The following is a 12,598-nucleotide window of genomic DNA, read 5'->3' on the forward strand; positions in this document are numbered from 1 at the left end:
TTTCTGCAACTTATAGCTGGAAAAGGTTATATTTCTTACTGCCCCACATTGGTGATGTCAAGGGGTTGTTTTGTAGAAAAGAAGGTGCAGGAGCTCAGTAGCATATCTTATTTGCACATGCTGCCCCAGGATCTATTTGCAGCGGGGAGAGAACTCCCCACTGCATACAGACCCTGGCTGGAGGTTCAGGAGCTGCTGTGAGCCTCCTGAATTCAAGGCCTGATGATATCTTAACTGCCGTGACCTGAGATAGGGTAGGCCTGTTTGGTGCAGTGGTTAAGTGCGTGGACTCTTATCTGGGAGAAATAGGTTTGATTCCCCACTCCTCCACTTGCAGCTACTGGAATGGCCTTGGGTCAGCCATAGCTCTCGCAGAGTTGTCCCTGAAAGGGCAGCTTCCGTGAGAGCTCTCTCAGCCCCACCTACCTCACAGGGTGTCTGTTGTGGGGGAGGAAGATAAAGGAGATTGTAAGATGCTCTGAGATTTTGAGCTTAAGAGTGAAGGGCGGGGTGTAAATCCAATATCATCATAATCTTCTTCTTGGTCTGAAGCAGCAGCACAAAGTTTGAGTCTAGCGGCACCTTGAAGACCAACAAAGTTATTCCGGGTATAAGCTTTCGTATGCAGAAGTGTGCATGCACACAAAAGCTTATACCCAGAATAAAACTTCGTTGGTCTTCAAGGTACCTCTGGACGCAAAGTTTGTTCTGCTGTGACATTGCAGAGGAAGTAACATGGGGATTTCCTCCTGAAGCAGACCCCAGGCCCATTTATTTGACCCTCCTATATATAGTGGAATGCCCTTTGGGAGCCCCCAGTGATTCGTGCAGAGAATTCTCCTCCTCTCCCCCCAAAAGCTAGACCTGTCCTGCACTAAAGTAGCCTTTCCACAAAGGATGGATATTCAGGGGGGTAACAAGCCACAGAAATTGACACGGACTGGGTCAGTGTTCCCAAAGTGACTTTCTTGATGCTTAAGATAACTTCACAGTTGCTCAGTTCTCACCTACCCAGGGTGTGTAGTCTTGGGGCAATTTGGACTGGCAATTTGGAGGAAAAAATCTGGCCCATAATTTCAAGGAGTTGTGATCCTGCTGGTTTTTGTGGGTATATTTTGCTCCAGCGCGGTGAGTCTTGCGATTGCAGTGGACGAGCGTAGACGCAAGAAACTGCTTTGTACTCAGCCCAGCCAGTGTTCCATCAAACTCAGAATTGCCTGCTCACATTGGCAGCAGCTCTTTGCCAGCTCGGAGACTCTTCTCCCAGCGAGATCTTTTGAAGGGACATGGTGGGAACTGAACCCACAGCCTGCAAAGTGCGTGTTTCCCCACAGAGCCGTGACTTAGACCCATACTGGATGCGCCAGCCGCTTTATATTTCTTCCTCTTTATTTTAAATCATTACTGTGCTGGGAAACATTCAAAGGTCACACCTGCTCCCTTCTTGTGAATTAGATTATCAGTCCCAGATAACCTGGTATTATCTAATTTGGCCTTCTGTGGCCCTCCAAGCTCTCTTCCAGCTGCTCTTGAACCCAAGACCTTCAGCATGGGAGATGCCATTGTCCCCTTATGTCATGATGTGACCAGGAAGGGCTTTGGGGGTGTGTGTGCAATAATTAGGGAACGCATGATGTCCTCCTACAGAGTACTTCCAGGATGAAGGGCAGTTCTGCTGTCTACTTGGTGTTTCTAACAGGCAGGGCCGGCTCGACCACTAGGCAAGCTAGGCATTTGCCTAAGGCATCAGGAGGCAGGCACTGAATTGGTCTCCTCCCCGTGCCCAAGACAAACGCCTAAGTTTGTCCCTCCCCCCCCACCACCGCCACAAATGCCGCTGCCCGCCTCCTCCCATCCCTTCCGCAGTGTAGTGCCGTGCTCCACCACCCCCCCCCCCCAGTGTGATTAGAGGATTGCTGCGACGAGGCTCGGCCCTACCCGCTTTGACAGGGCCTGGGCTTCTTCTAAGTTCTTTGAAGAGTGTGCTGGAGGAGGTTCGCTCCCCCCTCATGGTTCCGGAAGTGAGGGGGGGGGAAGCCTCCTCCAGCATGCTGTTCAAAGAACTTAGAAGATACCCAGGCCCTGTCGAAGCAGGTAGGCCCAAGCCTCGTTGTACCGCCCAGGGGGGGCCGGGTGACGGAGCACGGTGCTGCGTTGTGGCGCTGCGGAGGGCGGTGGGGCAGAGAGCCTGCCTGGGGCGCCCTGTGCCCTAGGGCTGGTACTGCTAACAGGAGACCCATTCATTTATACTGGAAGAAACTAAAAGGTTGCACCATCGGGGTAGGAGGTGAAGCTTTCTCTGGCCGTTGACAGTCCTCCGGCTGCATGCCTAGCTTCAGCTTAAGCGCTGTCTCTTGGCCCTGCTAGAACATGGCAGGAGAACGTCAGCAGCCTGCTTGAATTCAGTTGCCTCTTTGCAGGACTCCGACTTCAGCCTGCCCTCCGGCTCAGCCTCCAGCGCTGCCACCAACCCTGTCACCAAATTGCAGGATGCCTTAGCCAGCAACGTAAGTGAACCCGACTTCTTTGTTCTCTCCGCCGGCTTCTAAGCCTCTGCATCTTGAGATGGGGGAAAAAGAAATCATTTTGCCTCTTGATTGCCGCTTGCTCCATGACAGTTCCAGTGGAAATGCTGGCCTTTTCCTCAGATGGTGTTTCAGGTATATCGGCGCCTGGTGATTTGCACCGATGCTTCCTGGGTCTTTAGGTTGCTCATGAAGTCATTTGACTTAAAATACGCATTCACGGGCAGCTGATGGTCATTGATGGATCCAAGTGGCCAGCCGTGTTGTGGTCTGAAGCAATAGAACAAAGCGGGAGTCAAGGTGCACCTTTAAGACCAACAAAAAATGTATTCAGAATGTAAGCTTTCGTGTGCTAGAAGTAAACTTAATCAGACAATAGGATGGAATGGCAAGCAGTCCTAACTGCTCATTTTCTCTATATTTAGGACTGTTTGCCATTCCATCCCATTGTCTGATGAAGTGTGCTTCTAGCACACGAAAGCTTACGTTCTGAATAAAACTTTGTTGGTCTTAAAGGTGCGACTTGACTCCTACTTTGGTCATTGGTACCAGTTGGAATACAGGAATCGTCAAACAAACAGTTCAGTGTTAGCAATAACAGTGAATAAAATCCACTTGGAAAGGAAAGGCCCACCTGCTCCCTTCAAACCCTGGGAAGTCCATATGACAGCCTTTCCAGGTACTTTCCTCCTAATTAGTTTAGGGCTTTAAAAATCGACGCCAGTGCTTTGCATTGAGTCCAGGAACAAACTGGATGCTGCTAAAGTCGGTATCATACTGGCTGTAAATGTTCCCGCCTGCAAATAGCATTTAGAGCTCTTTGCTGCCATTCAAGAATCAAGGTTGGACCCATGACTAAGATCTATCAGGGCAGATTTTTACACCATTGCTTCCTGAACTATTGATATCTGAAGCACATCATTTTTTAAAAATTTATCACTGGAGGATATGCTTAACTCTTGCACCTGAGAAGTGCTTGATTTCAGTGAGCATGAGGGATTTTTTTGCCATCTTCTGGGTGTGGATCAGGTGTCTCTGGGTGTGTGTGTGTGGGGGGGGAGGTATTTGTGAGTTTCCTGCGTTGTGCCAGGGGTTGGACTAGATGACCCTGGAGGTCCCTTCAAGGCTACGATTCTATGAGAATTACTCTTTTTTTAAAAAAATGTACTCCTACCACTGCATGCAGAGCAAGCCTGGCACACTGATTCAGGCAGCCTCCTTTAAAGGCACAGAACCCTACCGCATATCTGTATCAAAGACATCATTCACTCTCAATGCCGAAATGAGGCAGACAATGTACCTTTGTCCTGTTTGGAAGGAAAGCCTGAACAGTGACTCGTGCATTGATGCGGCAGGCAGCCCCCTGTGTGATTGGAGGCTTTAATTGCCTTGATAGATGACCGTTCTCTCTTGGTACATTGGGCACAGCCCAGACAGTTTTGGAACTGAATCAACAGATGCTGGACTGTGCCAGAGACTGAGAAACATTCTTACTAGCTCAAGAAGGGGAGGTTACACATTGATACCAATTGTTCTACTTGCTGAGGAGCACATGGTGGTGGGAGCAGGAACAGAAGTGTAAAGTTCAGATAGACATTCATCTGACTTGGCTCTGGAGAGCTGAGACAGAAGTTTTGGAGCCACGGGGGAAAGATGACTCGGGAGGTGGTGGGTTCTCCTTCCTTGGAGGTTTTTAAACACAGGCTAGATGGCCATCTGACAGCAATGAAGTTCCTGCGAATTTAGGGGGAGGTGTTTGTGAGTTTCCTGCATTGTGCAGGGGGTTGGACTAGATGACCCTGGAGATCCCTTCCAACTCTGTGATTCTGTGATTCTCTGAATATAGGTTCTGTGTGCTGTAACATTGGGAGATTGGTTGAATCAGGCATAAGGAATTGCCACTTTGTTTTCTGTCCTTTTTCCTACTACGCTAATCCCGATGATATAAATGTGTCCTCTTGCAGGCTGGGCTTACGCAGTCCATTCCCATTCTCCGAAGAGATCACCTCCCCCGGTGCATCAGCCTGAACCCAATGTCTTTCCCCACAGCAGATCTAACTCTTAAAGTAAGTGTGGCATTTAATGGTAGTGTCGCTAGGGTGAGGCAGTTGCAGGGGTTCATGCCCTACATGCTTTCTGGGGAACGTTACGGAATAGGCAAAGATCATGTGATAACATCGATAGTTGTAGTGGTGTTAAATTATATCATGTAATTTTGCTCTGAGGCTCAGTGAGGGCAGCAGGCCAGGCCAAGTGGCGCGGTTGCAGCATATTGTTGGCGTTCTGCATTAAGATAGATAGATAGATAGATAGATAGATAGATAGATAGATAGATAGATAGATAGATAGATAGATAGATAGATAGATTTATTGTCATTGTTCTCAAAAAAAGAGAATGAGAGCAACGAAATGAGGTGCTCTTCCACAAACATACCAACGCATCAACACCCACAAAAGGACATATACATAGACCATTTAAATGCATCTAAAAACAAATAACCATTCATGACCCTGCATTTAGCCTAACCACGGCACTTGGATAAAAGCCACCCTGGATAAAAGCTCTTGGCACTTGGATAAAAGCTATTAAGGCCAATAGAGTAAAGCCCGTTCTGCCTCTGAACACTGGGGCAGAGGGGATGGGGACTGGACACACAAGGTATTAGACAACACAGCATGAATAGTTTATCTGAGCAGTGAGAATTCAGTGGCAAAACCCTTAAAGATCCACAGCCTTTCTTAACTTTGTCCCACTGCTGATCCGTGGGATGGGGCAGTTTAGATTTCAGTTCAGATCCTGATCTTGGGAGCAAAAAAAGGAGGAGCTGATCAAATGGTCGTGTTGGAACCAAAATTTCTGTGTCAGGCAGGGGGCTGGGACATCTGCAGTCCATACGAAAACAGACGTGAGTCTCATTGAGAAAAGCCAACTATTAAAAAAGAGAAACATCTAAGCACAAGTAATTGCAGTTGTTTAAATAAGTCATCTCATATCTCCAAAACCTTTCGATGAGACCGTCCAAATGAAAAAGGATATGGCGCTGAAAGATGGGAAAGCCCCTCTCCGCCCCGCCCCCCCCCCCAGTCAGGTAGCACTTGGTCAGCTACTGAGGAGAAGTTGAGGACAGGTATGAGTAGCACTATTCTTAATTATGCAAGTGAATTAAAGCCGAAAAGACATTCTGTTGTTGATGTGAACGGATGCAAAAAGAAAAGGCCAAAGCTGTTCAGTACATATAACAGGAAAATAGAATGTGAGAAGTATGAATCAAGGTACGTTCAGAACCATAAAGTGATAAACGGAACATTTAAATGTCGCAATCCTGGAAATGAGTGAACTAAAATGGACCGCATTATGATATCTTCAGTCGGAAAATTATGGTGTTTTGCTGGGCGAATGACAAACGCAGAAGAAACAGAGGTTGCTAACCAAGTGAAGCGATATGTTGCACAAGCAATCCTTCTATAATGCAAAGTCTGATTGAGTAATATCTATCAAACTTCATGGAAAGCTGTCAAGAGAGGAGCCATTTTCCGAGGAAAGTTCCACTGAAGATTCCCCCACTCCCATTTCTCTGGCCCTTTAACAGTAAGGCCTTTAACAGTAAGGCCCTGAGCCTGCCTCGGCGGGGAGGGCGGGGTATAAATAAAATTTATTATTATTAGGTGTTCTCCTCTGAGTTCAGCTTCCCTTGCCACCTCCACCCCCCCCATAGACAGTCACTAGCCTTGCTGATATCTCACTTGATTCAGCTGGATGAGTTGTGAGGGGGAGAGAGTCTTCCTCAGAGACAGCCCTGTGATTGCTCAGAGAGGGTCAGGAGCAACACTCCCTCTAAGCTGTGGAGTTTTGTGAGCAAAAATTCTTCTTTGTGAGCTACTGGCCCATCCAAGGCTTTTAACTGGCTCATGAGCAACCGGTCATTATCTTTATTATCAGATGACAGAGGCTGTGCATTATGTTCCCAAATACATGTCCTAATGCATAACAGGTGGTGGAAATGGAAAGGTAGGCATCAGGGAGGTACTTTGAGGAAATACTATAAGAAAGCAAGAGAAATCTGAAAAGCAAATGTGAACCGTTAAATTGATCCCATTCCACCGTGTGGGGAAATAATTACATTTTACTGAGTGACTGGGCAGAACGCGCTTCCGGCAACTCCAAAAAGTTGGGATTATTTTCCTTAAATTGAAAGCTGGAAATTTAGGGCAGGAGCCTAGAATATCACAGAGGGCTTAAGCCTTTTGGGACAATTTTGAGACTGGCAGATGTCCTGGTTGCTGCTCACCAGCTTCCGGATGGGATGTAAGTCAAGCTCTTCTCTGTTGGCAGCCTTGGGCCTTGGTTTCTCTTTTCCCCCCTTTGCAGATGGAGTCGGCACGTAAAGCTTGGGAGAACTCTCCGAGCCTACCGGAACAGAGCTCTCCCGGAGGGGCTGGTTCCGGCATTCAACCTCCTTCCAGTGTCGGGGCTTCCAATGGGGTCAGCTACAGCTCCTTTGGCGGTGTGTCTGTGCCACCAATGCCTGTGGCTTCCGTAGCACCATCTGCTTCGATTCCAGGTATATCACTCGCTGATAAGATTGCCCAGTAATGGCAAATTCTCTCTCCTCCCTGCACTACCAAGTCCTACTGTGCGCAGTCCACATTTTGCACTCAGATAAACGATTGCAGTGTGCGTATAGTTTTCACAACGCTGCATGCTTATCTTCACGACAGCCCTGTAAGGGTAGGCCAGTATTCTTATCCCTTTATCCCAGTTGGCGTTGGCAGGGTTAATAACCCAGCAACGATGCACAACCTGATTAAAGAGTAGAGAAAGGTTTATTTAGGAACTAACATACTTGATCAGAAAGAGGAGATGCTGAGTGAAGGACTTCCAGGAAGAAAGAGGAAATTGTCCTAAAAGTAGCAAATCTGGAAACAGACAAGTAGCAACACTTAACTGGAGTGAGAAGGTGCTGTCCACATTATCTTATCTAATCGTCTTTTTACTGCCCCCTTCAGGGTCGTCTTGTCTTCTCTGTACACCAGAAATTTTCTTTTCCAACAGTTGGGGAGGGGGGAGGAGACAACAGAGTGCCTTGCCATTGGCCACCTAGTGAGTTCATGACTGAGGTGGGATTTGAGCCAAGGGCCACTCGGTGAGTTCACGAGCAAAGTGGGGCTTAAATCAGCAACTTCCTGGACCACACATCTCATTCTGTTAGCCACTTAAGACACGGCTCAGGGAGGTGCCTGCCTCTCTCCTCCAACAGTTGTCCAGCCCGCAAGTGCTGTGTCCACAAAAGCATGTCTTTCCAAATCTCACTTTGGTCCTTAGGCTGCCACTTGGTGGTGGTGGAGGAGGCTAGGATGAACACTGCTGGGATGTCTTCAGCTTTGTGCCCCCTTTACAAGTTTTGTTTCATGAGTTCCTTTCCCAAGATGGGTGGGTGTTATTTTTTTTTTAAATTCCAAAGCTTGCAAACAAAAAGGGGGGTGGGACAAGTGACAGTATTGTGAGGAATTGGATGTGACTGGTTAAAAAAACCCCACCGTATGTTTTGTTTCTCTGGCCCTCGTTAGTCCTTCGGGTAGCCTTCACTGAAGGGGAGGGTGGTGGGGAAGGAAACTCGGCCCGTCCTCTCTGTTTTTATCTTACTTTTTCTTTCAAGTGGGAGCTCCGTGAGAAATTGGGGGGGGGGGTAGGGGTATGAAAGGCAAGAAAAGCAACAGACTGTACTGAAGCTCTATCCCTGGACCACTAGCCGGTCTGCTTAGCTTTCCTGCCTCTGGCTTTTGTCTGGGCTTTTTTCTCTGAGATCAGATAGGTTAGAAACTTGCCTTTGGTTGATGAAAGTTCCTCAGGATGTGAAAGTTCTGGACCTGTTATAGTGTGATTTGCCACACATCCTGTTCTTGCACTGTGTGCCCAGATCCCCTCATCGTTGTCAGCCGGCTGCTGATGGTAGGAACGCTGATCCCTTTTTAAATTCCTGCAACGGCATTTTATAGCAAGACTGCAGGGAATAACTAGTGTTGGACCAGCCCGTTGCTGAAGGCGGGCGGCTCAGAAGTAGTCTCTGTGATGTTTTCAATGGATCCTACTGACCCCCTCACCAGCAGGAGGGCGTGAAGCGATTCTCTAACTGAGAGACCTGAATGTTGCCTCACTCACCCGTTTGGGAAGAAATGTCCAAGTTAAGGAACTGGAAGGAGTTCTTAGGTTCTCTTAGGATGGCATCTTGTATCTGAGGCTTGTGTTTGGAAAAAAGGTGTGTATTGCGGTTAACACCCTTTCCTCCCTTTGGTGAGCTCTGAGCTGTGCCAGAGAAACAGAAATGTTAACTTTCCCAAGCTGAGCTCACATTCCCTTCGAAACAGGGACATTATGGCAAAGCGTAGGATTCTGGAGTTCAGAAGGGAGTGGGATTTCCCATGACTGGGACAGCTGGGCAGACGCATGCAGCTTCTCACTTGCCTGACTTCCAGCACGAACGCAAATAAATTCCTTGCATTCTTCCTTTTCTGTTTCCTCGTTCCAGGTAACCACATCCCACCCCTTTACTTAGACGGGCACGTGTTTGCAAGCCAGCCGCGCCTCGTCCCCCAGACGATTCCTCAGCAGCAGAGCTACCAGCAGGTCAGTTGGTGCTTCTGTCCCTCAGTGTGCATGGGTACATGGCAGGAAACATTGAGATTCACATCTGGACACCAGCAGCCCTAAGTTAAGCCTGTGAATGTCCCAAAACGCAAGAGATACCCCAGTGAATGTGGACGATCCCAGCCTTGCCTGAAAGTCACCCTAATGTGGATAGCCCAGGCTGGCCCAGTCTTATCTGATCTTGGAAGCTAAGCTGTGTTAACCCTGGTTCATATTTGAATGGGATGGGAGACCACCAAGGAAGTCCAGGGTTGCTAAACAGAGGCAGGCTGTGGCACACCATCTCTTGAAAGTCTCTTGCCTTGAAAACCTTATGTGGTTGCCAGAAGTCACCTGCAACATGACAGCACTTCCCTTCCTACCACCATATCCAGAAATGTTTCATTGTTGGAAGTCATCCAGGGGCAGAGGACTCCTCCCCCTTGCTTTGGAGGTGGGGCTATGCAAATGACCATGTGCTTGGTCCCTCCCAGTGGGTGGAGCTCCCCTCCTGGTTTCTGTCCTGCCTGCTTTGACGCATCAGGGCTTGCAGAGCTTCAGCTTGACTTTGCCATGATGAGCAACGGATCAAAGGTTCCCGGTGAGGCTGAAGCAGACCACCGCATGTTTCGTTCCCCTGGCCCTCAGTCCTTCAGGGTAGCCTTCACTGAAAGAGAGGATGGTGGGGAAGGAAACTCAGCCTGTCAGATCTGTTTTTATCTCTTTTTTCAAGTGAGGGCAACATGAGAATTAATAAGAACATAAGAGAAGCCACTGGATCAGGCCATTGGCCCATCCAGTCCAACACTCTGTGTCACACAGTAGCCAAAAAAAACGGGTGCCATCCGGCGGTCCATCAGTGGGGCCAGGACATCAGAAGCCCTCCCACTGTTGCCCCTCCCAAGCACCAAGAATACAGAGCTTCACTTGCCCCAGACAGAGAGTTCCAACAATACGCTGTGGCTAATAGCCAGTGATGGACCATATTTTTATCCCATCCCCTCTTGAAGATGTCTATGCTTGTAGCCGCCGCCACCTCCTGTGGCAGTGAATCCCATGTGTTAATCACCCTTTGGGTGAAGAAGTACTTCCTTTTATCCGTTCTAATTGAGGGAGAGTTGTGAAAGGCAAGAAAAATGACAAACCATACTGAAGCTCTATCCTCGGACCACTAACCAGTCTCTGGCTTTTGTGTAGATACCTGAGCTTTTTTCTCTGTGTTCATAAAAGTTAGAAACTTGCCTTTGGTTGATGGAAGTTCATCAGGATGTGAAAGTTCCAGACCCGATATAGCGTTCTGGACCTGATATGCACAGATCCTCTCCTTGCTGTCAGCCTGCCGCTGATTGTGGGAATATCAAATAAACTCACCATGCTAACAAAACATTATGTCTATTAAATAGTTTACAATTCTTTAAACACCTCAATATTTGTATACAACAACTTTTTGATATCACCAGCGTAACAGTCACTTAACAGCGGTTACAAACAGTCTTCCAGAAGAGCTGGAAGACGATGCTGTATGAACTTAATATAATTGCAGTAAAGGTTCTCTCAATATTTGCCCCCTGACGGTTTTAATGTCTGTAGTCCTTTTCGGTCTTTTATAAAAGGGATATGAATTTATGCTGCGCTGCTTTGAGAATCCGGTGTCTTTATTGGTGTCTTCTGCTGATTGTAGGAATGCCGATCCCGTTTCAAATCCCAGTAATGGCATTCCATAGCAAGACGGCAGAGGATGACTAGCGCCTGATCGGCCTGTTGCCGAAGGCGGGTGGCTCAAAAGTAGTCTCTGTGATGTTTTCAATGGATCCTACTGACCCCCTCACCAGCAGGAGGGCGTGAAGTGATTCTCTAACTGAGAGACCTGAATGTTGCCTCACTCACCCGTTTGGGAAGAAATGCCCAAGTTAAGGAACAGGATGGAGTTCTTAGGGTTTCTTGTGATGGCATCTTGTATCCGAGGCTTGTGTTTTGGAAAAAGACGTGTCTTGCGCTTAAAACCATTTCCTTTCTTCAACGAGCTCTGGGCTGTGCCGGAGAAACAGAAATGTTCACCTTTCCAAGATCAGCGTTGAAGGAATTTAAGGCAGCACACAGTATTTCCCCCTCCTCTGTTCTTCTGTAACTTCCAACTCATGTGCAGTTGGATCATTCAGTCACAGATGCAGAAATGGTGCCCTGTCCTCAGAAGAGGCTTCCCATTGTGTCTCTGCACAAATCACTGCTGAGAGTCAGTTTAGTGTAGTAGTTAAGTGTGTGGAGTCTTATCTGGGAGAACCGAGTTTGATTCCCCACTCCTCCACTTGCATCTGCTGGAATGGCCTTGGGTCAGCCATAGCTTTCGTAGGAGTTGTCCTTGAAAGGGCAGCTGCTGTGAGAGCCCTCTCAGCCCCACCTACCTCACAGGGTGTCTGTTGTGGGGGGAGAAGATAAAGGAGATTGTGAGCCACTCTGAGTCTCTGATTTAGAGAGAAGGGCGGGGTATAAATCTGCAGTTTTCTTCTTCTTGGTTTGCTTCCTTCCAAATTAGGAAGCATTCCTAGGGTCAGCAACTTGTGCAGAAATACAGTGACTGATGTCCTTGTTTCAACTCTTCCAGTGCCCCCAAATTTTACTTTTACAGCTTACGTCTGATTGGAGAAATGGAGATTCCTTAACAGCTCTCAGCAGTTTGGGAACTGATGCTTTAAAGTTGCAGGAAGGGTCACTTAGAATTATTTGGGGGGTTTTGCCCTTGTGGTTTTTATTTTGAACGCTTGTTTTATTTTCCCTCATCCCACAGGCTGCTGCCGCTCAGCAAATTCCGCTTTCTCTCCATACATCATTGCAAGCCCAAGCTCAGCTGGGGCTGAGGGGTGGCCTTCCGGTTTCACAGTCCCAGGAGATCTACAGCTCCATCCAACCCTTCAGGTAAGAGAACTGAGCTCAGCCGGGGGTCCCCCTCCTTCCTCAGTGGCTGGATCTTCTAGTCTTGCGCTCAGAGAATTAAACCCGGAGGACGAAAGCTCCCTCCCTCCCAGCTCTCAAACCACTACACCAAAGTGGCTCTCCAGTGTCAAAAAGGTATTGCCGTGAATAAATTAACAAACAACAAAGTGAAAAGTTAATGCAGTATCTGAGACAATAATAATTTTCAGTTTCAAAGCCCAGTATCAAAGGTCTCAACGTCAAATTCATGCATCAGTAAATCAATCTGTCTCATTCATCAGTTCAGTCCATGCGGTTTTCAACAATATCTTCTCATAGACTTCACAAATTGAATGAAGTTTTACAGCGCTTGGGCTTGTCCTATAAAATCCCCTATAAGGTACGCTACAAAACCTTGTGTATGATTCCTTATCTGCTTCCAAACTTAGCGTACGATATGGATGTACTGAGCAGCCTCCAGAAGATACATTGACATGTAAAGCTGTTTCCCATCGTTGCTTTCTCAAAGAGGCAGCCT

The 12,598-nt window shown here is 47.6% G+C and overlaps 1 protein-coding gene across 1 annotated transcript in view; it reads left to right on the forward strand.

Annotated features, from left to right (window-relative positions):
- Positions 1 to 12,598, forward strand: part of PRRC2B (proline rich coiled-coil 2B) — a 138,680-nt gene that overhangs the window by 109,559 nt on the left and 16,523 nt on the right. The window contains exons 23-27 of the mRNA XM_060250715.1: positions 2,421 to 2,507; positions 4,490 to 4,591; positions 6,895 to 7,087; positions 9,053 to 9,150; positions 11,936 to 12,063. Of these exons, the coding sequence (XP_060106698.1) occupies positions 2,421 to 2,507; positions 4,490 to 4,591; positions 6,895 to 7,087; positions 9,053 to 9,150; positions 11,936 to 12,063 (608 nt within the window). The remainder of the gene's footprint in view (positions 1 to 2,420; positions 2,508 to 4,489; positions 4,592 to 6,894; positions 7,088 to 9,052; positions 9,151 to 11,935; positions 12,064 to 12,598) is intronic.

The sequence above is a fragment of the Heteronotia binoei genome, chromosome 12 (assembly GCF_032191835.1).
Source record: "Heteronotia binoei isolate CCM8104 ecotype False Entrance Well chromosome 12, APGP_CSIRO_Hbin_v1, whole genome shotgun sequence".
In the NCBI taxonomy this organism is placed as follows: domain Eukaryota; kingdom Metazoa; phylum Chordata; class Lepidosauria; order Squamata; family Gekkonidae; genus Heteronotia; species Heteronotia binoei.